This window comes from Caenorhabditis elegans, chromosome X (genome assembly GCF_000002985.6).
Source record: "Caenorhabditis elegans chromosome X".
NCBI lineage: Eukaryota > Metazoa > Nematoda > Chromadorea > Rhabditida > Rhabditidae > Caenorhabditis > Caenorhabditis elegans.
Window position 1 is genome coordinate 14,421,925 of NC_003284.9, and position 25,326 is coordinate 14,447,250.

The 25,326-nt window shown below is 33.3% G+C and overlaps 5 protein-coding genes, 2 non-coding genes and 2 pseudogenes across 9 annotated transcripts; 6 read left to right on the forward strand and 3 right to left on the reverse strand.

The window, feature by feature from the left end:
- Positions 1–1,480: 1,480 nt before the first annotated feature.
- Positions 1,481–1,959, forward strand: fipr-3 (FIP (Fungus-Induced Protein) Related). The gene is made up of 2 exons (NM_182456.6): positions 1,481–1,623; positions 1,681–1,959. Exons 1-2 carry the CDS (start codon positions 1,526–1,528, stop codon positions 1,886–1,888), a joined length of 306 nt encoding a protein of 101 aa, NP_872256.1. The 5' UTR covers positions 1,481–1,525; the 3' UTR covers positions 1,889–1,959.
- Positions 1,947–2,827, reverse strand: F23D12.11 (GLOBIN domain-containing protein). The gene is made up of 2 exons (NM_001270315.4): positions 2,733–2,827; positions 1,947–2,231 (listed from the first exon to the last, which is right to left on the reverse strand). The coding sequence occupies exons 1-2, from the start codon at positions 2,772–2,774 to the stop codon at positions 2,001–2,003; spliced, it is 273 nt and encodes a 90-aa protein (NP_001257244.1). The 5' UTR covers positions 2,775–2,827; the 3' UTR covers positions 1,947–2,000.
- Positions 2,828–3,365: 538 nt separating this feature from the next.
- On the reverse strand, positions 3,366–6,228 carry F23D12.1 (uncharacterized protein). Its single transcript, NM_078001.4, has 8 exons — positions 6,019–6,228; positions 5,020–5,104; positions 4,896–4,974; positions 4,774–4,850; positions 4,387–4,525; positions 3,725–3,856; positions 3,582–3,669; positions 3,366–3,537 (listed from the first exon to the last, which is right to left on the reverse strand). Exons 1-8 carry the CDS (start codon positions 6,179–6,181, stop codon positions 3,521–3,523), a joined length of 780 nt encoding a protein of 259 aa, NP_510402.2. The 5' UTR covers positions 6,182–6,228; the 3' UTR covers positions 3,366–3,520.
- A 6,059-nt stretch (positions 6,229–12,287) lies between these two features.
- F23D12.8 lies at positions 12,288–13,441 on the forward strand (annotated as a pseudogene). Its single transcript has 5 exons — positions 12,288–12,446; positions 12,720–12,794; positions 12,839–12,961; positions 13,080–13,167; positions 13,234–13,441. Coding segments are annotated over exons 1-5 (653 nt in total).
- Positions 13,442–14,826: 1,385 nt separating this feature from the next.
- Positions 14,827–15,732, forward strand: F23D12.9 (annotated as a pseudogene). The gene has a single exon. A coding segment is annotated over exon 1 (906 nt).
- A 216-nt stretch (positions 15,733–15,948) lies between these two features.
- On the reverse strand, positions 15,949–16,020 carry F23D12.t2. The gene has a single exon. It is a non-coding gene; the product is annotated as a tRNA-Pro (tRNA).
- Positions 16,021–16,177: 157 nt separating this feature from the next.
- On the forward strand, positions 16,178–16,249 carry F23D12.t1. The gene has a single exon. It is a non-coding gene; the product is annotated as a tRNA-Pro (tRNA).
- A 4,447-nt stretch (positions 16,250–20,696) lies between these two features.
- Positions 20,697–21,526, forward strand: F23D12.3 (SCP domain-containing protein; the record flags this gene model as incomplete). The annotated part of the gene is made up of 2 exons (NM_078002.5): positions 20,697–21,167; positions 21,215–21,526. The coding sequence occupies 2 exons, from the start codon at positions 20,697–20,699 to the stop codon at positions 21,353–21,355; spliced, it is 612 nt and encodes a 203-aa protein (NP_510403.1). The 3' UTR covers positions 21,356–21,526.
- A 1,550-nt stretch (positions 21,527–23,076) lies between these two features.
- Positions 23,077–24,399, forward strand: F23D12.4 (F-box domain-containing protein). Its single transcript, NM_078003.6, has 2 exons — positions 23,077–23,193; positions 23,648–24,399. Exons 1-2 carry the CDS (start codon positions 23,078–23,080, stop codon positions 24,198–24,200), a joined length of 669 nt encoding a protein of 222 aa, NP_510404.1. The 5' UTR covers position 23,077; the 3' UTR covers positions 24,201–24,399.
- Positions 24,400–25,326: the final 927 nt, after the last annotated feature.

The window sequence follows — 25,326 nt, forward strand, 5'->3', positions numbered from 1 at the left end:
ATTTGAAAAACAGTATATATCAAGGAATAAAGGTGGAAATTGTACAGAACATATTTCAGCTGTGTTCACTTGTTTGTGGACACAAAAGTGATAGGATTTAATTGGGAAAATCAAAATTAATCAACGATTAAAAAAACGAGAATTTCTGACAAATTTTCAGTGCTTGCCATATTTCTCCATACATGAAGTTTTGCCAAATAAATACGATTTGCTATTAATAGTGAAGATTTATTTTTTGAATAATTTATCAATGCTTGAACATGTCCATTATCAAAAAATTCAAATTTGCCTTAAAAAGGGTGTTAAAAATGCATAAAAAATGATCCAAGTTCCAATAATTTTTCACCAAAATGTAGTTTCACAGAAGCATTGCAGATTGTTTAACGCAGAAAATCTGTATGATTAATGTTTAAAAAAATGACAGTAGCATTAGGAACTCAGTTTCAACTCGAACGACTTCAATGATGTCGGTATCAGCGTATGACTTTCAAATAAAGTATGATACTTGAATACTTGTTTGCCGTGCAGAAGAAATTTGAAATATACGTAGGATTTTTTCAGCGCAACGACTTCTGAATTTACGACTGTGTGACTACTTGTACAATTTCGCCTTTTTTTCTATTTTGAGTTTGAAATTTATTTGAAATATGAAGAATCCATTCTGGAACTTACTAGTGGTGTTTTCGAATTTTTTTTATTGCTTTATTAGACTCAAAATTGTCTGAAAACGCAAAATTTCATACTGAAACTTTTTAAAACCTTCTCAAAAAAAAGTTATGGCGGTTCAATAATTGGATTAAATGAGTTATAAATATTACCAAATCTCTTCGTTTATCGATCTTGAAATATCTAAATCGAGATGAAAACGCACGCTAATTAACTTGTATACCCAAACGGCATTTTCAAAAAAATTAGTTTCCTACCGCTGCGACATCGACAAGTCGGTCAAATTTCAAATTTGAACTAACTTGAGGTAATTTTTTAAGTCGTCAAAACATTTTTTAAAGAAGTGATTAAGAAGTTTCATTATAAAATTCAGTGTTTTCAGGCAATTTGGACTCTAATAAAGCAATAAAAATTTCCATTACACCACTTTGAAGAAAAGCGAATTTTGTTCTCCACGTAATTTTAGGACGCGCTCCGAGATCCTGCTCATTTGCAAATTTTTACAGTAACCCTAAAACATTATAATACTTACATTTAGCCTTCAGAATAGCGCTGAAGTATTCCAATATTTTTTACAGAGACTACAATAATTCAACAGTAATTGTTTACCGGGTCACTATCACCAATTTTTTGATAGTGTTTCGTAAAAACCGTGAAAAAGTTTCGTACATTTTTTTTAGGTTTTTGATCGTTACGTTTTTTGAATTTTTCTTCGGTTTTTTTATTCGCATATTGGCTCAAATAGTTCCAAAGTTTCTTAGTTATTTTTAACTTAATTTTTGATCAATGTGTACTTTTGACAGGTTTTCTTTAGATTAAAGGCGTGAACGAGGCGCAATGAATGAATGGTGAGCAAACAATGCTCAAAGTTGACTGGTATAAAAGCGAGTTCATTTTCACAGTTGGCAAGAACTTTCACATTCTTCTACAACTAAACTTCATAATGAACGCTAAATTGTAAGTCTATAAACTTTGGTCGAAGATTTTTCGTATTTTCAATTTCCAATGTTTCAGCCTTCTTTGTGTCCTTGCCTTGGTCATGTGCTCAATTGTCCAGGATGCTTCTGCTCAATACTACGGCTACGCTTCATCTTACTACCCATCATACTACGGAGGATACGGTTATGGAGCATATGGAGCTTATGGAGGATATGGTCTTGGTTCTGCTTATGCTGGATATTACGGAAAAAGAGAAGCTGGTTTTGGCCCAGTTCAGAACTAATACAATTGTTTTTTTAAAGTGTACGAACGATCTGAAATAAATCATTCGATTTTTCTGAATAGAAAATTACTTTTATCACACATTTGTCTTATTTATTCAAATTTAAAAAAAATCAATGGTTACATGTAATTCTGTTGACGATCTCCCAGAAGTACTCGAGTTCTTCAATATCGCATGGTTTGGTGTTCACCTTGAAGTATGAAGTGAGGACGTTTGCAATGAAAATGTTAAACTCTTCCTGTTGTTGCTCATCGAGTACTTCTTTCCATGAAAACGTGATTCCGACATCTTTAAGAGGGACTTCAGTTGCCAATGCAACTAGTTGACGAATTTTTTCTTCGGTCTGAAATTATACATTTTAAAGTGTTATTTTTTTTTTCAAATATTAAATGAACAGAAGTACTTATAATTAAGTTATCAAGCTTCGATTTCGCAAATGATGGTATTTTTGAAATGTTAATTACCGATAGGGCTATACAATCGGACGTCCGGTCGTCCGAATATTTTAGAACTTTGAAAATTTTCCGAGGGGTATGTTTTCACGGCGGCCGACGATTTCTGAGTTTGGCAACTCGTTATACTTAATCATACAGTTTTATAGCGAGTGGCCAAACTCGGAAATTGTCGGCCGCCGTGAAAACATACCCTCGGAAAATTTTCAAAGTTCTAGTTTCTGTTTCTAAAACGGACGTCCGATTATACAGCCCTAATTGCCGAACAGCAATTACCGCGCGTCACTAATCAGACATGATTTAATTTGTTTTTTTTATTGATTAATCCTCTGAAATTCTCCGAAAAAATCATTCGAAAACAAAAAAAGACAAGACTGTATTTCCGAACATACCTTTGGTACAGTCAAAAAATCTTGAAGTGATTTTTGAATCATTTCTGGAATTAGAACCGAAAATCTGTTTTTAGTAATAACCAACGACAGATTGTCCTTTTCTCCAAATCTTTCGTGTTTTATACCACTGTTATTGTTATTTCAACGAAATATTCCCGCAGTGTAATCAAATCAAAACTGACATCTTTGCGTTATCAACTTAATGGAACAAAGTATATGGCAAGGTGTTCATTGACTTCGGGAAGTTTTTTATTGGTCGCAAACAATGAGATTGATAAGCTTTGATATCAGAAGTCAGATGTTATTGATGAAAATGTCAAAATTTCACGCATGAAATGTGGACTTACATACTCACCGAGCAGGGAGTTCAGAGAATCGGATTTTTCTTTTTCTCTATGAGGAGAAGCACAAGTCTAGACAGAGCACATGGGCACTTATAGCTGTTATAAAATTTCAAGGTCTAATTTCAAACAAATGAAGCTTGTCTTCTGCTTTTATTCCATTGAAGAAGACTTTTTTGGCAAAGTACAAGTAACATGCTCACCGTAGATATTGTGCAGCTTCAACTATCAGCAGAGGATGTCATTTGTTTCGTTTTAATTTTAGTTGTCCAAAAATATTTTAAAACAAAACTTCTAGTTCAAATTCATTAATAAAATCAGAAAAGGGTGAGATCAGGCAGAATCAGATTTTGACTCTGATACAATGAAAAAAAAAAAAGAATTTCTAGAAATATTGGTTAGTTCTTATTGTTTCCCCGATTTGTTTTTGCTGAGCAGTGTGCAATTTCAGACTGCGGTGTTGGCTGAAACAAATTATTGATTTTTGAAAAAAAAAACTATTATTCACCTTCGTTAGGATTTCCAGGTGCAGGAGGATGCGTCTCATTGACAACGTACTGGTTTTGATTGTGTCGGAGTGGCGGAAGTCGACGAGCCTGTTAATTGTTAATTATTGGTAATATTTTAGGCGTAGGTTCAGAATTAGGTTACCGGCGGATCTGACGGATTTTGTGGATTCTCACTGAGAGATATAGTCGCTGGTCCCACTGGTCGAGCCACACTTATTGAAAAACCTGTCTCGCGTGATCGCTTGACAAAGTGTGCACATCGAATTTCAATCCACTAAAAGAATACAAATGATTTCATTTTTAATTTAAGTGTTGCAAGTTTAAAATGACTTCTCTAATCTTAATTCTACATGGCAAACTATAGATTTTAAAACTATAGATTGAAATTAAAAACTATGAAGTGTATCTGCATTTGTCGTTATGCTCAAAACGGACTAGAACGTCACCTTCTTTTGCTTTTTGGGTAACCTAACTAGTTTGAGACCTTTCTTGCGGTTAACGGGTATTTGACAGAAAAATAAGTTTTTTTACAGAACTATGATCAACACTTAATTTTACTTGCTGAGTCGTTTTCTTTACAAAAGATTGGGGAATTTTGAACATGTTTGTTAAGTATAGTTCCGGTCAATACATATTTGAAGATTCTAATGTTCTAAATCTCATCAATTTTTCAAAACGAGTCAGGATACAAAATTTTTGAGCCTAACGATTGAAACATGTCCGTTTGATTATCACAAAACTGACTGCTCTCACTCAGTGAACATCATTTCTATATAATCTAAGTTTCAAATTAAAAACACTTACAGTTGCATAAATCACGCCAACTGCAACTACAGCAATGATAACTATTGGTGTAATGTACGAAACCATATCATCCGTTCCACTTGCTGCACGGAAAATAAGCCAAGCATCAACAAGACAGATAAGTGAAAGACAAATTATTCTGGAACATTTGATTTAAATGAAATTTTTTTTTTTTGCAAAAAATGTGAGGCCCCTTTTTTGTTCCCTTTTTAATTTAACGTTGATTTTTCAAAAAGTAAATTTTTGAAAAAAAAACACATATTTCAATAGTTTGTTAATTTGGATGTTTTTACTGAAAAAAAAACGTTCCAACGTTCCAAATCAAAACACAAACAAGATTTGCAGATTTGAGATGAAACATCACTTTAGAGTTGAAAAAAAACATACCTAAATATAAAATGTGGAATGAAAAACCAGAAGCGAATAGTTTTGATTCCATAAAACATATCAACTACAGATAATATCTGAAATTCAAAAAAATTATTAAGGAAAACTGAAACATCACTAACCTGTATTATTGCCCAAATGAAGCAAAAAATGTTGTTGTGACAAAGAAAACTGCTAACATATGCTACGTTTTTAATATTTCTGAGAAAAATAACTTGACAACTGATACATATATTAACAACTCACTCGAATTCAAAATGATCAAATAATGATTCCGATTCAGTATCATTAGATAATTTGTCGCAAACACGAGTTGTTACATCAGGAAGAACTGAAAAATAAAACAGAATTAACATTAACTAGTTTTACGAATTCAACGTTTCTCAAAACAGTTTTTAAAGGTGGACTACACTCTGTGGGAAAATTTCTTTAAAACTCGCCTATGGGACCACAATGACCGAATATCATGATAAAAAATTTAAAAAAGTTTTCTAGATTTTACATGATTATTTGGAAATTGGAAAAATCTCAGTTTTCCCCTAATTTCTATTTGAATTTCCGCCAATTCATTTGTTCGATGGAGCGCGCTTGTAATATTTTTATTTATTTATTTTATTTATTCACATTATTTCACTGATTTTCTACATTTTGATTGTGTTTTTTGATGGAGATTGAATGAAAATACAATATGAATGTAGAACGTTTGTTAAAAAGTCACTGTTGCTGTCGGAACTCATAATTTTACAGTTTCACGTATTTTCAGTGATTTTTCAACAAAGGTTCTGCATTTATATTGTATTTTCATTTCAATTTCCATTTAAAAAAAACTTTAAAAAAAGTAAAAAATCAGTGAAATAATGTGAATTAATAAAATAAATAAACAAAAATAATGCAAGCGCGCTCCATCGAACGAATCAATTGGCGGAAATTTAAGTAGGAATTAGGGGAAAACTGAGATTTTTCCAATTTTCTAAAAATCGTTTAAAATCTGGAAATTTTTTTTTGAATTTTTTTATCATGATTGTGTCTTAAACAATTTCCTCACTGAGTGTAGTCCACCTTTAAATTATTTCGTTTTTATCAAAATTTTTGCTGCATCGCTAAATTTGAGTGACGCCAGAAGTATACGTCACAAATCTCTGAAAATATTGATGAATCTGATAAATTAGGACAAAGAAGCCAAGCCAGGCATCTATTAGTTTTTTATTGTTCCCGATTCCTGGATAAACTACAAATCAAACTCACCAGCTACAAGTAAAAAGCAAATTGTGAAAATTTCAAAAATTCCGATAAAAATAGTGAATGTTTTTGCATGACAACAACATGATTTGTAAATACTATCATTTGGATTGAAACCATCCGGATGTTGAAAATGCATGGAAATCCCTCCACCGCGTTGCTTCACCATATCTCAAGTAGTGGCAAAAAATTAGCCTTTGGAATAAACTCTGAAAAATATGAGAAATCACCTGTAGATGTGTTTTGGAGGAGAGATTTGAGTTGAAAATGGAATGGCTGAGTAAATGAATTTTTTCCAATATTTTAAATATATATATTTTTCAATTAAAAACGCAAAGTTTTAGTTTTGATTTCTCAGGATTGGTGTAGCCATTTGTGAGCAAAAATAAAAAAAATTCATATCGTGTTTAATTAAAAAGAAATTAATAAATACAAGTTTAATTTATTTTCCAATTCTGGGGGTATAATACACAAAAACTGTATCATCATATGAGGTATTTTTTAAAGAAGTTTTTTATTTAATATAATTGTCGTGAGATTTTTTCTAAAATGCCTCTATCTACTTGAAGATTAGATTCGATGAAAGCTTAGAGAAAAACATGCGAGAAAACAAAATTTCAAAAGTATGTATAATTAGAAATGGGTTATAAAAGCTCTAAGAAACGCTAGAGAAGTAGAGAAAAGTAAAATGTTGGAGAACTTCGTGCAACAGACTATGACGTTATAACATTAAAGGTGTACCAATCGGTATCAAATGCCTATGGGACATGCCTAAAGATTTTAATAACTAATAATTTTGATGCAAATATGCAAATTTTGAGCATTTCAAAATCACACTTGTTATGTGTCCGCAAAATTATTCTGTTGCCATATATTCTTTAATGTGGTTTATGGGTTTAGAGTTTTTGGTTTAAAGATGAAATTGAAGATTATAAAACCAAAAATGAAAAATGAAACCCCAAAAAAAAAACACTTTGAAAGGCAACAAATTGTGTTGTGCTTGAGTTCGAGCAAAACATAAAAATTGGAAAATGTCTGCCTCGTTTTTTTCTCATTACTAGGCGTGAAATGTCACTAATTCTCAGTTCCGCTGATATATAATTATGAACGACTAGAAAACAGATTATATTCCAGCACATTTGTCACAAAAATTTTTCGTAGACCCGTGCTCAGACTTTTAAGTGAGGATATTGATTTTACGTCCGTTCAAGTTTGAGCATAATTAGTGGTTTGGTAAGTCCAAAAATCACAAAAAAAAATCCCGTTAGTCATGTCTACAGTGTTATAAAAACGTGGTTTCAATGCAAGTAAAGTTTTGCGGTTCTTAGAAAATGTCAGCGTTCTTTGTAGACGTGCACATTTTAACTAATATTTAAAGGTGTAATTTCGCAAGTCATGTTTCAATAATATTTTTAAAAAATCAATAATTTTCCTCTTTCTGAACTGTTAGTTTTAAAAAATACCATTTCAAAGTTTTAGGCTTTTTGGGATCACTTAAATTTTGTTTTGTGTATTTCTTGCTTTGTTTAACAAAAATCTAATAATCCCTTTAAAAAAAGCCTGAATTTTTGAAACAGAACATTACTACAATTGAGCGTTAAAAAATACATAAAAAGAATGAGACTTCCGTTGCCAAAAATGCTACTTCAGGCATAGAAAGCTTGTACGCGTTTTATTTGATGTGCAAAAACGACAGAAACTGATTTAAAAAAACTAAAAGTAAACAGAAAAATTCACAAATTTTCAAATTAAAAAAAACAGCCTCAATTTTTGTAGATCAAGCGTGTGATCACATTTCGGCCATACTTTTCAATTTCAGAATAAATAAATTTCTGTTCAATACGAAATAATTTTTTCTTAATGCTTTTCATCAATACACAGTTAGAATGCAACTGAAATGTAAAATTCTAAATGCACAGACGGCTGCAATTTAAGTAAACTTCAGTTTTCATAAATTAAAATTTGCTCGCCCACATCATTGAAAATTGTTTCCGGTTTTTGAAACATACAAAATACACCAGATTTACTGGCTGGGTGTGCAGTCAGGTGAAACTCCATTCAAATATTTCTATATACTTTAATGATACAATTACGGATAAGTCGAAATATTTTATAATACAAGCCAAAATTTATCAAGAGGCTTTCTACTTTAGAATACGGTGGATTTTTTCTGGACAACAAAAACGCTGTATGAAAGATTAATGCGTGTGAATAATTTTTTCAAAAAGCTCATTTCCTCCTCCCCAAAACTACCGTATACTGAAATGCCACATGGGGAATGGGGTAAATCGTGGGAAATTCGTTGTCACGGGGGTTTATACATTATTAGAAATTTTTGTATTGCTAGCAAGACCGAGACATAATACCAAAAAACGTGAAAGCTCGAATCTACAAGAAATCTAGAAAGTCAATATAAGAAATGACTATAAAACGTTCGAACTTCAGAGTTTGGTTTTGATATGTAAAATTTGATTATCAGGGAAAAAAAGGTTAATTGTCTTCTGACTTGATTTTTGAGAGAATTTTTCCAGTTCGAAAATATACAAGTGTAAAAATGGTAAGTGATAAAGTATGTAGTTTAAAAAAATATATAAAATGAGAAAAATAACAATTAGCTATCAGTTGAATAAAGATGTGATTAGTGAGGGTTTCAAAAATACGACGTACACATCAAACAATGCACGATATGACGCATATTGTGAAGCCCCAGATGACAACTAATAAAGTTTCTTAGCACTCTAGACATCTTGCGTGGATAAGTACATACACTTTTTGAACTTCTCTCTAATAGTAATCTAGTATTATATCTCATGTCTGCAAACACCAATCTGCAGTTCAAATCTAAAATAAAAAATGTGATACGCACAAAAACGAACAACAATGTTCAGCATACGAGCAAGTTAGAAACCTTACAAAAATGAACAATATATTAATATATTAATTACTCAGGATTGAATTAAATACAAGTTTATTGAAGAAAAAACCTGTTTTATTGTAACCAATTGTTGTAATGAAAAAAGTGTTTTTCTTTAATATGTTGAAATAAATACAAGGATTCATTTCATTGCTCAAAGTGTTTTCTAGTTAGCATATATCTACTAAACCACTCCGTAAAAAGTATAGTCACATGTTCTGGTCCGTTTTTGTTTTTTTTTTCAATCTAAAATTGATGTTTTAAGGCTACTGCAAATAAATAAAAAAAAACTGAAAACATCTACATTGTTATGTTAATTTACACTTTTATTTTCTTTAAAGTGGTTTATGAAACCAGAATTTAATTCTTTTTTGCATCTTTGAATCAACAATAATGGTTAACGAAGCATGCAAAAAATTATGAATAGATTAGTAGAACGTTATAAGTTAAACAATAGAAAATGATTCTTTCAAAAGTCGTAAAAGTCTAGAAAATTACAGAACTCGACTTCCGATATAAACAAAAAGAATTATCAATTCAAACACGTCATGAATCCCTTTTTTCAGCGGAATTTTATATAGATTGTGGTTCTACTAAATTTGAGGAATACTTCCATTCTAATATAACAATTGGAATAACAAAATACTTGCATAATGATACAAAAAATCACTCTTTTAAATTTCTTTTAAATTTCGAAAAGCTTGACCTCTGTTTAGCCATTCGACTTTGCCAGCTGTTTTTTTTCATAATTTATATTTTTATGTGCATACTACAAATTGCATTTGATAAAACAAATTGGAAATGTTGAAGGAGAAGGGTGCATAACTTGAGCACGCTGTTGATATAATATAAATCTGTGTGCTTCTCATGAGTATTTCCATAGCAGCGAGTTCAAAACCTTATAATTATAATAAAATGGATTTTTCTTTTCAGTCTTCGACTTTGTTTCCAGAAATATCATCTCTTGCGGGTTTATATGTTCGGCAACACAAACTTTGTGATAGTTCCAATATTTAAAATAAATTCATAAGAAATAAAAAAAAATATTGGAAAAATAGTCTCTCAACATTAGATAATAAAACAAAGTCAGGATAAAAGTGGGAACAAAGGAGGAAGAAGGAATTAATTCTCGATATTGCTAGGATGAAGAAGCCATTCAAGTTTTCTGGACACATCTGAAAATTAAAAAAAAATATTGTCTGCTCAAATACATCATAACGTCCTTGTTATCACAATTTCAAACCCTACATAAATCCTGGTTATTTTCTTTATTCTTACTTTGAGCAAAATATGAGGGCTCATAATGCTCACACTTGAAATAACTCATTGCACCTGTGGTTGCACTACAAAGTACCGACTTACCTATACGCTACAAATGCCACGGACATCACAATAAGCAGAGCAATAAATATGACTGAACTTTGAGTCAAAATATCCAATGTTTGTTCTGCTGCCGGATCCATTTTTGGTAATATAACTAGCAAATACTATTGAACAAATTAAATTCAAGCGCTCAACAATGAAAGAAATTGTGTAATGTGTATGGATAAATTTATGTCATGATGCTGGCACTTCAAGATACACACACACACACACAATGCGCAACCGGCTCCTGTCATGAGATGGACACGACAGGGAGGTGTGGGTAAATACGACGGATAAGGTCAGCGGATTACATTTTGATAAGATATAAAATATCAAACGATCTCGGAAGTCGATTTGGATGAAATATGATATTATTTACAGGCGAAAATCAGTAGGATTCATTTTCAGTCTAACACTTTTTTTTTAATGACAAATCAAGATGCCGCGAAACAATTAGAATATATAAACAGGTGATTGCTGAAATCTAGAGCTTCTACCTTGATAGCTCTTAAGTGACTAATTTATTTCAAAAAGTTGAAAAAACTAGTTCTTTGGTACAAGTTTCTTAATTTGTGCTAACAGAAAATTATGTATTTATGTACCTCAGTAGGTTGAAATAATAGACACATCACAGCATATGCAGTGATCTGAAAAATATGGTAAAAGTAATAACACCTGATAAATCTAGTTTCAGGCCGCTTTCCTAAGCAGAAGTACAAGCAGAAGAGTACAGAGTACAAAAGAGCAAACCCATACAAAAACTCAATTTTGATAATAAGCTGTTCTTCAGAAGTTATCAAAAATGTTCATATTAGACAAAAGGCTTAAACAAAGACCTTTCTTTTACCTGGTTCTTTGAAACGCTACGTAACTTAAAGGTGGAGTAGCGCCAGTGGGGATTTTGTCTAAATGCACTCATAATGATCCAAAACAACCGAATATCTTGATAAACCACTCCAAAAAATTTTAGATTTTTCATAATTTCCGGTCAAAGTTTTGGCGAATTGCCAAAATTTCGAAAAATACGAGCTTTTGAGGAAATCCAAATCAATGTCGCATGTTCCGACCCCTACAATGTTTTAATACAAGTAATCAAAACAAAATTAAAACAAAAAAAATGTCGAAAAATTTTTGTTTATGGTCGACTTCCAAAATTATGAGTGGCAAAAACTGAGTAATTGTCACTTTTTGACAGTAAATAAAAAATTTTCAAAAATTTTTTGAAACGTTTTATTGTGATATTTGTCATTTTGGGACCAAAGGTGTGGTTTTAAAACAATTTCCCCACTGGCGCTACTCCACCTAAGTCTTTATAATTTGAACAAATTTCATATATTTTAGCACGCTTGTCATTTATCCACTAAAACTTAAACTTAAACACAAACCATAGCACTGATTTTTTTATATATATGATTCATTTCTGAGAGTATGTGGGAATTTTCGAAAAACGGGTAATGACATTTTCATTTTTGATTTTTTTCCACAAAATGTGTGAAAACAAAAGAAAATCTCACCCACTAGATTGCACTTATTTTTAATAAATTTAGATTTGCAGGAAGTACGAGAGTACATTTCCGGGTCTTTATACTTTTTTCTTTTTGATTTTCATTTACCATAATTCAAGAAAATGCCCGATTTTTTTCATTTTTCGGGAGGTTTATTATCTTAGTGCGGTAATTTTCTTTTGTCGGCTCTCGGGGCTTAGTCATTTTCCACGTTTGCACGAGAAAATAGAAAATGCAATCTCATAAATAGTACTGCCAAATTCATCAATCCTTTTTTCTAGCATTTGGCCCGGCTATTGAAGATTAAGAAAAGTGTACAGCTACAACAATTTGTAATAAAATATATTAAGTACAATGCTTCAGAATTCAAATTGTATCACCGTTTTTTTGTAAATGCAGTGTTAGAACTGCCTCGTTTTCAATATTTTCAGCAAAATTTTTGTTTTTTTCTGAGCTCTAGATACTTGAAAAATTTTTAATTTTAGAAATTCATGGAGCAAATTTTCACTCAAGATCACAGGAAAGTCCGAATGTATCAGTTGCTCCGCAAAGCTTGTGAAAAATCGAAACAAAAAAAGGCAATGAGAAAAAAGAAAACCTATTGGGACAAACATCCGGATTTGAAATTATTGAAAAGCTTTGGAACACGGGTGAGCGAGTTTTAATAAAAAGGTGTTTTGAAAAAGTCATCAAAAGTTAACCCTAAAAGAAAAAAAACAATGTTCCACAAATAAACCTACTTCAAATAAAAAGCGAAACCCTGCCGTCCTCATGCCGGCAGGGTTTCGCCTTCGCTGCTGTTCCACAGCTTGGCTTGTGTTCATGAAGCGGCCGACACTTTTAAGGTTCCGCTATACATGCGGCGTAGGTCGGCTGCGGCGCCTTACCGGTGCCTCCGTCTGCCACGCTTTACCCATTTTCAGAGACTTACCTCGTTCATGTTCTTCTCATACATGTTTCTTTTTGCATCGGCGGAGTACACAAACATTCTTCAATTTGTGAGTGTGTATTGTGGGTGTTTCCAAATATTACAGATTTACAGGGCTACAGCATCATTATTGCACAAGTGATTCTAGGATGGTTTATTATTATGAGCGCATATTGCTTTGACTATGGAATAAGAAACTGCTAATTGGGACTTGTCATTCCATTCATGTCGATTGTGGTCAGTGAATTTACGGCAGAACAAAATATAATGTGGCTAGTAAAAGAAAACGGTATAATTAATCAATATTTGAGCTTTAAAAATTAAGTGATTTTATACACTTGGCATATTTTTTCAGATGGGTGCTTTATCTTGTTTTGTCTGTCTGTTTGTTCCCGTTCTAATGGTCATACTGAATATTGCACCGACCGAATATTTCCTTATTGGTGAGCAAAGATCTGCTCCAAAAACCCAACGGGCTGCACACATTCAATAATGTTTTGTAATTACAGCTTTCACTATCTACATCTTCGGAGTGACGGCAACGGTGACATTTGTTTTAGCAAAAGCGACCGACTTGGTGTGGCAGGGATTCTACATGCTTGTCGATTTATGTACTGATGATGGAATCATCAAGAAGTTAGTGACCACTGTGGAAATGGAAAACAGTGAAGAAGAAAAGAAAAACCAGAGACCAAAGGGTGTTTGGTATTTGTAGTCTGAAAAAGAGATTGACGTTCATCACGAAGACGGATAATTTATGTTTACGGAATTTTTTAATACTGATGAAATAAATATATGGTACGGTGCGAGAAATAATTTTTGAAATTTCCTTTTCCCCAAAACCTGATACTTTGAAGTTCGTTTGGTTCAAGTTGACAAGCAACTGCCGACAAGTTTTCTTCATTTTTAACTGTCAGTGTGGGCGATGGACAACCGAAAAGTTGGCAAAAATTGTGATTTTAGTCGAAAATTAGCCTTTTTTCCAGGACTTTGAATCGCCATAACTTTTTTTCCGAGGAATTTTCAAAACGTCTTGTCACGAAATTCGGTAGTTTTGGATCATTTTGGGTGTAAAAAAAGCACAGTCTCAGATTTCGGTACTCCACCTTTAATTTTTTCTTCCATTAGCTCGAAAGCTATTTTCACCTGCCCGTTATATGTATTCGAACAAATATCTTCTGCGCAAGCAAAGGTTCGCTGACGCACTTCTCGTGTTGCGGGCGCATTTCTCGACGCCGGCGCGAAATAGTTAACTGGGAAAAACCAGTTTCTTAATTTTTGGCTTTTTTGATTTCTTTTTACTGATTTGTATTGTCTGCGGCGCTAAGACAATCGTTTTCATTTGAAGGTTGCCGGTTTCGTGTTCACTTGATCCGGTTTTCTTTGGTTCTTGACTTTAGGATGTATTAAGTTTTTGTTTTTTTTTCAAAAGAATTATAAAAATGAAAAAAAAAATTCGTCAGAAAAAAAATAAAAAATGGAAAAACGGTAAAACTCATTTATCGCCTTAAAAAATTTTTCTCGCAAAATAGCGTATTGTTTGTTACAAGTCGATATATACCTTTCCTGGCACTCCATGAACGGGAAACGGTTTATGGTCTCTGTCTGCGTCTCTTCTGCCTCTCTCTATGTATTTCATATGTCGGTCTTTTTTCTGGTTGCGACGACACTTTGCTCTTTTGTTTTTTTGCATAACTCTTACTGTTTCCTCTTTTTTCTATCAAATCATTGTTTGTTTTTTGACTTAATTAATGCATTTCTTGTTTGTTTCTCTTTTTTTTTTTGAAATATTTAATATAATATCTCATTTGAAAACTTTGATTATTTAGCTTCTACGTTGGTAAAGGGGGCCTGGGCAGGCTTTTGTTTTTCCAGTATTCGAAGTCATCAGCTTCAACAGCACCTTTTCGAGGGTTTTGAGTAAGTTAAATTGTGTGATTATTTCTAATCTTTATTCTGCAATTTTTAGTGGTTACAGCGCCTGGCAGCAAAACTTCAAAAGGAACAACCCACGACGTTCAGTTAGGAAAGCTCGGACTTAATTGCCCAAGAGGTAGAAGCGGTGAATAAAAAATCAACTTCCCGTGGAACCGCTTCAAAAAATGGCGCCAGCCGCACTCTACAACGAGCTGCAGCCATTGCTGACCTACGAGCAAGAAGTGCCCAAAAATGTGTCTATCATCACCGGGCCAAAAGGGATCCTCTGACCGGGAAGAAGCATTTGCCATGTTGCTCCGCCAAACCGGGTACTTCAACGAAAGTATGTCTGGTTGAGGAGCGCCACGTGTTTTCCCAGTCGTGAGCGGACACCCTGTGGGAGATTGTTGTTGGTCTACAATTGTTGGATTTAATGACACAAGATGAAGGTAAAATAAAAATCTAAATTTTCTGACATAATTGTATGTTTACAGCCGAGTCGGTGCAAAGAAAGGGCAAAGTGCTGCTCGACACTTTTGTCGGAGGTTGTGTGGCGGACAAAAAACAAGGTAACAAGGTAACAAGGTAAGGCAAGCGTCAGTCTATGTTTTAGAAACATTTTCTAATAAAGATAGAATGTTTTTTGGAACCCTAAAATAATTGATGAAATGAACATATTTAGCAAAATTTCTCAGAAATTTATTTCAGTTTTCAATTTCCAAACACGAAAAAAGGCAATTCTCTCAAAAACAACAAAACCAAACACTCTTTTTCCCCCGATAAAATACGAACAAAACAAAATAAAACTTCTCGAGTTTGATACATTTTCTTAGAAAATAATTTATTTTGAGCAATGTCATTTTTTTTTTTTAATTCAGCTCTCGCTCCTACAAACGTTTATAAACTTTCTGTAAAGTCCGCATGCAACATTTAATTATCAAATCTATTTTACACTACAGTTTTTCGAGGTTCTAAACCTATCAAAAAAATATGAGTTGTTTTAGGCTCTCCGACTCGTCCATCACAATGCGATCGACACGGCAGTGCTCTTCTCGGAGGAATTCAGCCTTAAATATATGTTCAATTATTGAATCATAAGTATATGTTTTAATTGTAAGAAAATTTTATCAATGCGTTTATGATGTTTATTTTTTGTATTTTTGGTTGTTTATAATTTTTTGAAAAGTATTTAATAAATATTGTTAGAATACAATTGGTTGGACTTTCATTAATTAGTATAGCCTGATATCTTTAGTGTTGTCCGCAAAGTCCGCAAAAAACACGTTGACAGTTTTTAAAAATGACATGGGCCGAACCGGGGATTGAACCCGGGACCTCTCGCACCCAAAGCGAGAATCATACCACTAGACCATTCGGCCATGTTTTTGAACAGTATCACGAAATTTCTCGTTCATATCAAATTTCCATTTGTGACTATCTTTTGCTTCTTTTCCATGTTTGCCGCTGAACATTATCTTTGACAGAAACAGGCTGACTGGTGGAATCGTTCCCTGATCTGGGTAGGTATGTTTGCATGGCCGAATGGTCTAGTGGTATGATTCTCGCTTTGGGTGCGAGAGGTCCCGGGTTCAATCCCCGGTTCGGCCCATTCTTTTGTATGTTACAATTGGGGTTTTTGGTTTTGAACGAGCCGAGTTTCATTAGTTCCGTCAACAGGGTAGTTATTTCATTTCTGCAATGTTCTTCTTTTTACCAGTAAACACGGCATTTTTCCTAGAAGGAAGTTTTCTCTAACAGACAAAAATATCAGTCACAGTCACTGGATTTAGTGCACAACTTTTAGATTGAAATTTCATTTTTTATAACTTTCAACATATTATTCAAAACGAAGTGGTTCCACTCAACACAGATTATAATTATTATGTATATGCAACAATAGATTCAGTTCCAGACAAGTTTCCAAAAGCAAGAACCAATTGCCTGAGCTCTTCTTTGTGAGATCAAAGTCATGTGCGTTGCATTCACCGTTGATAATGTGGATTAGGTGATTTCGCTCTTCACAACACATTTGAACACTTGAATGCTTTTATCAACTATTTTGGAACGGATTACATTATGCATGGGAGAACATCTGGTGTACTTTGTAATCCAACGTCTCTTATACAAAACATGTCATTTGAAAAGATAAGCTCCTTCTCACTTTAGACAGCTTAAATTTTTTTCAGAATGTGCAACAATAGGATATGGTCCAGACAAGTTTATCTGTTCCATCATTACAAATAAATGGTTCTCTAAGCCCTGTTTGTGAGTTTACAAGTGATAGTGTATTATCTAGGATTGGGTACGGTATAGAGTCGTATTGACCGGTGCAAGGGCCGTCAGAGAAAAGTTTTTTTTTTCAGAAAAAAGCAAAAAAAAAACCGTGCAAGCAATAAGAAATGGATTCTAAAAGTATGTTTTTTTCAGAGTAATATATACATTACTTCAAAGTTCCCAGTTTACCTGAATACCTTGAAAGTGCATACTTTTTGAGAGAAGAGTTGTCATGCGGAATACGCTTCAACTTTTTATAAAGAAAAATCTCAAAAGTGAACTGCCGACGGGATTGGGCAACTTCGTTCTCTAATGAACGAAATATCAGTTTTAAAAAGTAATGTTGACCGTCATCATTTTATCTCAAACTTCCTACACTTTCCTATGCTAATGTTCAATATACAATCAGAAAAAGCTTAGATAAAAAGGACAAATTTCTTATCTAAAACTGTTATCAAACATCATGAAGCTCAATGGGATATCATGTCATTCTTAGCGCCTAATTTTTTTAAAGTGCATTCCGATCCTCTCCCCGATTATTATCAATCAGCTTTTATCAAGTTCAGTTTTTTGGCCTCTAATGGCGCGTTTCAAATGGAATATGTAGTTGACATTCAGATTGGCCATACTGGAAACGGGAAGTCGAAATTATAGCGGAAACTAATTCCAGCGACAAAAGGGATGTTCGAATACTCAACAGTGGAGTTTTTATTTGGATATAGATACAGAATGCGGAAAAATGCATACAATAGCAGATTGTTTGAAATGGGTGTTTTTACAGTCATTTGTCATGTATATAAACATATTTGGTGGAAAATACATAAATACATAGTACATAAAAGATCATAAAGCACACTCAACAATGATTCGATTTACATGGAAAGTAAATCAACATAGTCTTGATCATTCAAATAAATCTTATAACACTCTAACAAAAGCTTTTTAATTTGGTCCCGTGAAAAATTTCAGCTGCGTACATGCATTTTGACCTGGAAAAAATTGGTCAGAAATAGTTTTTAATCCCTTGTAAAGCGAGTGGTTGAAAAATAATTTTTTAGGTCTTTCTTTTCATGCCACCCTGTATCGACCTCCCTGCATCGACCACCCTATGTTTTCTACTATTTTTGTATTTCGTAATGCTCTCAACAAATGGCTTTGAAAAAATCTGCAAAACTACTTAATTTTTCTCGAACTTTGCAATTTTCAATAAAAAAAAAACCAACTCTGTTTCGGTCAAATGGTTTCAATTTTAATCCGAGCATTTCCTGAGCAATTTCCGAATTAAATTTCATTACATTTCAAACAGATAGATTGTTTTAGTTTCCTGTTTCCGGAGTTCATTTAAATGTCAAACACAAAGTTCGCTTGACACTTTACGTCAGATACCAGAAAACCAAACGCGATCAAGAATTATTGATAATCAGAAGAAAGAGGATGAGAATGCACTTTAGAAAATGGTTTGATTTTGAGAACACAAAAACATCTAAATGTGCTTTATGATATTTGATAGCAGATTCGAGAAAAAAACACTGATTTTATTGCTTGAAATTTTCTGCTTTATCAAGAGAAAGTCAGATGTGAACTTTAGATTCATTTGTTTAGAAATTTATCAGCGTCAAAAAAAAATTCCATTCCGGGTGGCAGCATTTTGTTTTTGAAAGTTATGATTTTTCAAAGTACCTAGACTCAACTGGCAGCATATACCGTACATATTCATTTGTTCCATAGTCTGAACAATAGTTATAATATGTATCAAGTGATAAAAAATGACTCATTTCAAACTGCGCGTTGATTTACAAATTACATCTGACGTTTTTTAGTGCGTAATGTAATCCGTTCCGAAACAGTTGATAAAATTATTCAAGTGTTCAAATGGAGAGCGAAATCAGCTAATCCGCATTATCAACGGTGAATGCAACGCACATGACTTTGATCTCACAAAAAAGAACTCCGATGATTTGCTCTTTGTAAAGCTTGTATAGCGAAACTTGTCTGGAACATATTCTATTGTTGTGTTGTATACATAAAGTTTTGATATACATATATGTGTTGACTACAGTTATTTTGTATATACAGGGTGGTCCATAATTATGGTGACAACTTCTCGCGCCTTTAAAAATTGATTGAACTTTCTAAACATAGTTAAACCACACAGGTTTTATTCACAATTTTCTAGCAAACAAAAAATGATATTAAACTTTGAAAATATTTGCTTGTGCGACTGAGCAGAACCCCTGAAACAAAGAAAATAATTTGTCGTTGGCACGCTACTAGCCGATATTTTGCTTTCTCAGGTCCTTTCTAGCTTCTCCTGCAGATAAGAGAAGTTTTATTACACATTTCAAGATGTTTAAACTTGGAGAAATCGTTTTGTAGTACAATTTATATAGTTGCGAATCTCGCGCCTCTGTAGTGGACGATTAAAGGAAGTTAAAGTATGAACGTTGAAACGTCAGACGTTCGACTCGTCATGGCATTCATAAGAAAAAAAGTTGTTTTGAAAATAATTGCATCCTACTCTACTAATATTTTTCTCGCTTACTGTAAAAAATTGTGACATTATCGTACCAGGGAACAGAGATATGGCCAAATCTGTACTCACTTTTCAGACTTAAAAAAAATAGTGAAAAAAGGGCTGTGGATAATTCCAAACATTCATTTGACAGAAGCTGGAAATGAATGTAACACACACCGCAGCTGTTGAATCTTATCGAAATATATTTTCTGTTCTAAAAATAGTCGACTAACTGTGAAATAAACCCGTTTCAAAACTCCCACGATCAAAAATATGCTGCGTGCCAAAAGGGTGTAAGCACGAAAGGATGCGTTACTTTGAAGGCGCTACTACAACTCCGTTGTTTGACAATTGAAAAAGTTATTTATGTTAAATAGAAGGAAAATATTTGTTCTATTGCATCAATACAAGACTGTTGAATTTTAACCCGCGACTGAGCACGACACTTGTCACCATAATTATGGACCACCCTGTATATATCATCATTTACTATATATAAAGCGCTTATTCCGTTTGTCCATAGTTTGTAGTCTATGTAGTCTTTGTAGTCTGTGAAGTTTGGCTTCTGGAGGGATAGTGAGTATGGGTTAGTGTAGGGATATTGTCGGGGTACTGTAGTGGTACAATAGTGGTACGCTAGGAGTACTGTATGATTACGGTAGTTTCAGAAAAAATTAGTTTTCAGCTCCAGAAGTCGGGGCCGCGCTGGAGGTGCGGTCCACGGCTGGTATATATATATATATATATGTTGAAAGCTTGTCTGAAAAAGAAGGAAAAATACAACCTAGCTAAGTATCAAAGCGTGACCGACCATAATTGTATTGCAAATCGATGCTAACTATGTCTAGATAGTACATTTCAAGAGTTATTAGTTGTTAAATGCCAGTTTTGTGCAAAATGAAAAAGGACTACTGCCGGTATTGACTTTTACTTAATAAAGTTTGAAATTGAAAGTTTTGAAAGTTTTTCACTTTTGGCCTACGAATGAAAAATATTTGGTTTGATAGCCGAACTGTATCTTTAGTCAAAGTGTGATATATATATATATATATATATCTCACTTAATGTTTTTTAAAAAACATTCATATAAATAGAAGTGAAAGATTGTGATATATTGCCAGAAGCACTTAATCTGCGCTTAACCGATTTAGACGTCAATGCAAAATCTGAAGACTAAATTTGTATTCATTCATGATGTTTTACAGAATTCTGAACAGCTTAGAGCTTAGATGTTTCTATAGATTTCTATAAGCTGCATTTTTCATCATGTCTGCCCTTTCAAACTTTAGTTTCAGAGATAATCAAGCTCCGCCTTTCGATTTGGAGCCCATCGGACTCCACCTTTTTCAGCTCGTATATAAGAGAGTTTGGAGTGAAACTCTTTCATTCATTCATCTGAAAATGATGAACAAAATCACCGTTATTCTCGTCTCTCTCCTCATCCTGGCTTCAGGCTACAAAGTCCGTCCATCTGCCAAGAACGCCGTTCAAGATGCTCATGACCAACTAGCCAAGCATATTCGATGTTGGGAGGAGGTTGATGACGACGATCAATCTAAAGGATACACTCTAAGCGAGCCAATATACGAGCTATGCAGCTTCATGCCGGATCCAAAAGACTACAACAAATTTTACGTCAATGGAGTTGATATGGAGTCCGATGTCTACACCAACTTTTTGGCGATGTACGCCAACGCACTTGAGGGATATGCAGTCTTGAACGTATGCATCCAAGAAGTGAGTTACAAAAATTGCGTACGATTAGATAATCATAATCATTACAGGCCTTCCAATTTCACGCTGCCAAACACCCGTCTCAAGTCAGTCTCCGCTGTCTCTGCAAACGGGACGGATGCAATCTCCCAATGAGCTTCACAAACTTCTTAGACTACAACAAACTTGCATTGCCGGAAATCCACATCTAAATTATTTGAACTGTCGTCCGAGTTCGTACCCTTGTCACCGAAAATTATCAGTTACACTTTCTCATTTGTGGATCTCATTTTCTATTAATCTCTTCCTTCATAAATTGCACTTGCGATGCAATATCATTTTCAAAAAGACATTAACAAACTGAATAAAGTTATAAAATTTGTTATCTGTTTTTTGATAATTTTGGCAATATTAACATTCTTAAAATGTGTGTACAGTAAATATTGTAAGCCAGTTAGCCGTAAGTAGTTCTTTAAAAAACTGAATTATTTTATTTTTGAATTAAAAAAAATTTCAGAGAAATTCAAACTTATTGCATTAGTCTAAGACATAGTCAAAAACACAAGCAAATGCCAAACAGAGTAAATTAGCTTGTACGGAAGTTTTTTTTTTTTAATTGATAAAAATATATAAAAGATGATTTTTTTGCTGGCACAAAAAAACAAAAATAAAAACTTTGAATTTTTGAAAAAGTTTTTATAGATTTGTATTCTAGATTGTTTAAAAATATTATTGGTAAGTTTTTGTACGTAGATATCAATTTTCAGACGCGCTACAGGGGTTTTTGTCTTGAATTCCAATTTCAACAGGTATATACAGGCACAAAAAAAAAAATAAAAATTTTGAATTTTTGGAAAAGTTTTTATAGATTTGTATTCTAGATTGTTTAAAAATATTATTGGTAAGTTTTTGTACCTAGATATCAATTTTCAGACGCGCTACAGGGGTTTTTGTCTTGAATTCCAATTTCAACAGGCACAAAAACAGGCACAAAATATACAGGCACAAAAAAACAAAAATAAAAATTTTGGAATTCCGGAAATGTTTTGATAGATTTGGATTCTAGATTGTTTAAAAATATTATTGGTAAGTTTTTGTACCTAGATATCAATTTTCAGACGCGCTACAGGGGTTTTTGCTACTAAAAATTCTATTAAGCTGTATTTTTTCTATAGATTTCCCAAACAGTAACACTTATTGGATCTCATGTTTAGGTCAAATGACTTCCCGAGACATGACTTCCCAAGACAATGGGGAGAAGATTGTTTCACCTTTTTTTCTTTTTCGAGCGTTCTGGTATTAATGGTTGCCCAGTAAAACCGACATTAATTGATTTTTGTATCTTGCTCAACAGGTCGCCTTTTTTTCTCTTATTTTTTTCTAAAAATTTTAGTTTTGAGTAGCGTCTGTCAGTCAAACTTTCAAAGTTTTGAATTTTATTTTTGATTTTAGAACATTTTTAATGACTTTATTGAAACAAAATTAAAATACAAAAATAGAAAATCATTCGTTTTTTTTCGTTTTCCAAAATGTTGAAAAGTAAAAATTGAATAATCACAACGTTTAGATTGTAAATAAAACATATGTTCTAGAGACATTTTATTATTTTAGCAGAAAATGGGTAATTTTAACTATTTCCTTCACTTTTCTCACTTCGTTACTTCAGCTTTATAAGTGAAATCCCAAAAAATTAAAAGAAGTAAATTCAAACCAAAAACCAATTTTTAAAAATTTTTTAAGTCTTCATTTTCAAATCTCACCAACTTTCACTGCCTTTCACCAATTTTAACGTTTCTCTATTTTCCTTTATAACATACTCAACTAAATGTTATTTTTTGAACTCTGTATGTAATGTTGCCTTGTATTAACTACCATTTTCTTTAATTTCTCACTAACTGTCTTCTAATGTCATAATTTACCTATTTATTTTCAGAATGAAGAAGGGTTTGACAAAAGTTGCATCGAAGAAAACCGAGAAACCGTTTCTGCTTGAAGAGTTGCCTTCATTGCCACTCGGTGATATTGTGAAACAATTGCCAATGTTCGAGCTGTAAGTGTTTATTATCGAACAAATACGATCGCACAATGTTCTCATAATTTATTTTTGATCTACCTTGTTGACTAGGCTCATTCCCTTCCTTTGACAAGACAGCCACAACAAAATAACAACGGCAACAAGATTGGGGGCGGGGTCAAGTTCAGCAGGTAGATCAAATATACATTATGAGAAGTTTGTGCGATCGTATTTTTACAATAATAATATAACATTTTAAGTAGTTGTTTGTTTGATTTCCTAGAAGTTTATCTTGAACTCTGAACAACTAGTACATTAATTTGATTGAAAACTCTCAATATAGAGAATACAACCAAGTTTTTAAATTAAATCGCATATCGCACTTCACCATAAATCTGAAAGCGACTTGGGAGCAAGCTACCCAGGTCGCTCTCTCAATATGTCCTGCCTTCGCAAGCTTAAATTCAATTCAAATACGGTTCATTTTTAGCGTGAAACTGGCGTTACTATCTCAAAAAGCAAAGAGATGGGTATTGGAGCACTCGCGTCGACATCTTGTTCAATTGACTGTCAATCTCGGAGAAACGTTCATCATCAAAATCGGATATGACGGAGAAGCAACCAACGAGATTGTGAACATAAAACTGGATGATATGCCTCCAAAGAGGGTGTATAGAACTAGGAGCTCAACGAGACTGCCAATGAATTTATTGAAAATTGACCCCATTTTCCCATCATGCTGCGCCAAAAACACCTATGGAACTCGAGTCGAAACAGTGAAGTATTTGATTAAATACTTTTCAAAGACGTTCAAGATGATCTCGATGGAACTCACCTTTGATAAGCAGCCCGACGCTGTGATTCTTGATATCATCAACCTTGTGAATCATTTGAAAATCAAAATGGATACTCTGGCAGTTGCTGGAAAGAACAACAGCGACGAAGTGTTCAAGTGCATCATTGATGAAGTTAGCCGAGTTTCGTCTCTTCAAATCTGGGGATTCCCAAATGGCGAAAGACTGTTGGGCTTGAATGATGATTAAAATTTTCTGAACTTGAATAACTTTTGATAATTTTTTGTTTCTAATTATAAGGTCAAATGTTAAGCCTCAGTAATAAATCCATGTATTTCTTTCCTCTTCCATCTGTTTTTTTTTCGTATTCCTCACTTTCGCTTTTCCCATTTTTAGATATCCTATAAATTATCAAAAAAAGTTCAACTAATAAAATATTGTCCATAATTACGTCTACTTGTATTTAACTGTTTAAGTTGCTTACCAGTGTCATGACAAGAAATACAGCGGCCGACATCTCGTGAGCCCGTTTTTGACAACTTTTACTGATTCGGCCGTATCTCGAAAACTAATTTTTTTCTGGAAATGTTTTTGAAGAAAAATAATCTTCATACTACTTGCCATCATTTGTGCCTACTCACTTTGTTTTGAAAAATTCAGCAAAAAAGTTATGGAAGTGCAAACTAGTCCCTCACTTGGCACTGCTCATGCTGTACAACCAAAAATCAGGTTACTTACTTCGAATATATTTTTTTCGAGCATTTTTTAATAATTACAAATGTAAAATCACAATTAAACTTTATTTAAACACGATATCAAAATTCAGGGAAAAAAAATTCTTCACTTGCGAGAAATGCTCTAGTTGTAGTCGTACACTATTCAAGTTTAATCTATCATAACTTTTTTGCTGAATTTTTCAGAACAACGTGAGAAGACACACATGATGGCAAGTAATATGAAGATTATTTTACTTTGCCAACACTTACAGAAAAAAAAGTTTTCGAGATACCGGCAAATCAGTAAAAGTTGTCAAAAACGGGCTCACGAGATGTCGGCCGCTGTATTTCTTGTCATGACACTGGTAAACAACTTAAACAACTGAATACAAGTAGACGTAATTATGGACAAAATTTCTTGAGTTGAATTTTTTTCGATAGCATGTCCAGTTTTTAAGTTGTGCTCGTTTGAAAAACTTGTAAATTTATCAAAAATCGAAAATTGGATAGAATTATGGCCGGCACTGTATGTAAGACCTTCAAAACGTGCTCCTCTAATCCGTTGCTGTTCGGTACTCTTGTTACGTGTTAAGTTGGGACAAGTTTCCTAGCTACTCATAGTTTGTCTGCACTCTCCTAGTGACGAGAAAAAGATGAAA

Coding starts and splice junctions, on each gene's coding strand:
- fipr-3 (NM_182456.6), top strand. CDS start 1,526: ATGCTCAAAGTTGACTGGTATAAAAGCGAGTTCATTTTCACAGTTGGC. Junction 1,624..1,680: donor TTCATAATGAACGCTAAATT/GTAAGTCTATAA, acceptor CCAATGTTTCAG/CCTTCTTTGTGTCCTTGCCT.
- F23D12.1 (NM_078001.4), bottom strand. CDS start 6,181: ATGGTGAAGCAACGCGGTGGAGGGATTTCCATGCATTTTCAACATCCG. Junction 5,105..6,018: donor TTGCTTTTTACTTGTAGCTG/GTGAGTTTGATT, acceptor TTTATTTTTCAG/TTCTTCCTGATGTAACAACT. Junction 3,670..3,724: donor AAAATCCGTCAGATCCGCCG/GTAACCTAATTC, acceptor AACAATTAACAG/GCTCGTCGACTTCCGCCACT.
- F23D12.11 (NM_001270315.4), bottom strand. CDS start 2,774: ATGATTCAAAAATCACTTCAAGATTTTTTGACTGTACCAAAG. Junction 2,232..2,732: donor ATTTTTTGACTGTACCAAAG/GTATGTTCGGAA, acceptor GTATAATTTCAG/ACCGAAGAAAAAATTCGTCA.
- F23D12.4 (NM_078003.6), top strand. CDS start 23,078: ATGAAGAAGGGTTTGACAAAAGTTGCATCGAAGAAAACCGAGAAACCG. Junction 23,194..23,647: donor CAATTGCCAATGTTCGAGCT/GTAAGTGTTTAT, acceptor GTTCATTTTTAG/CGTGAAACTGGCGTTACTAT.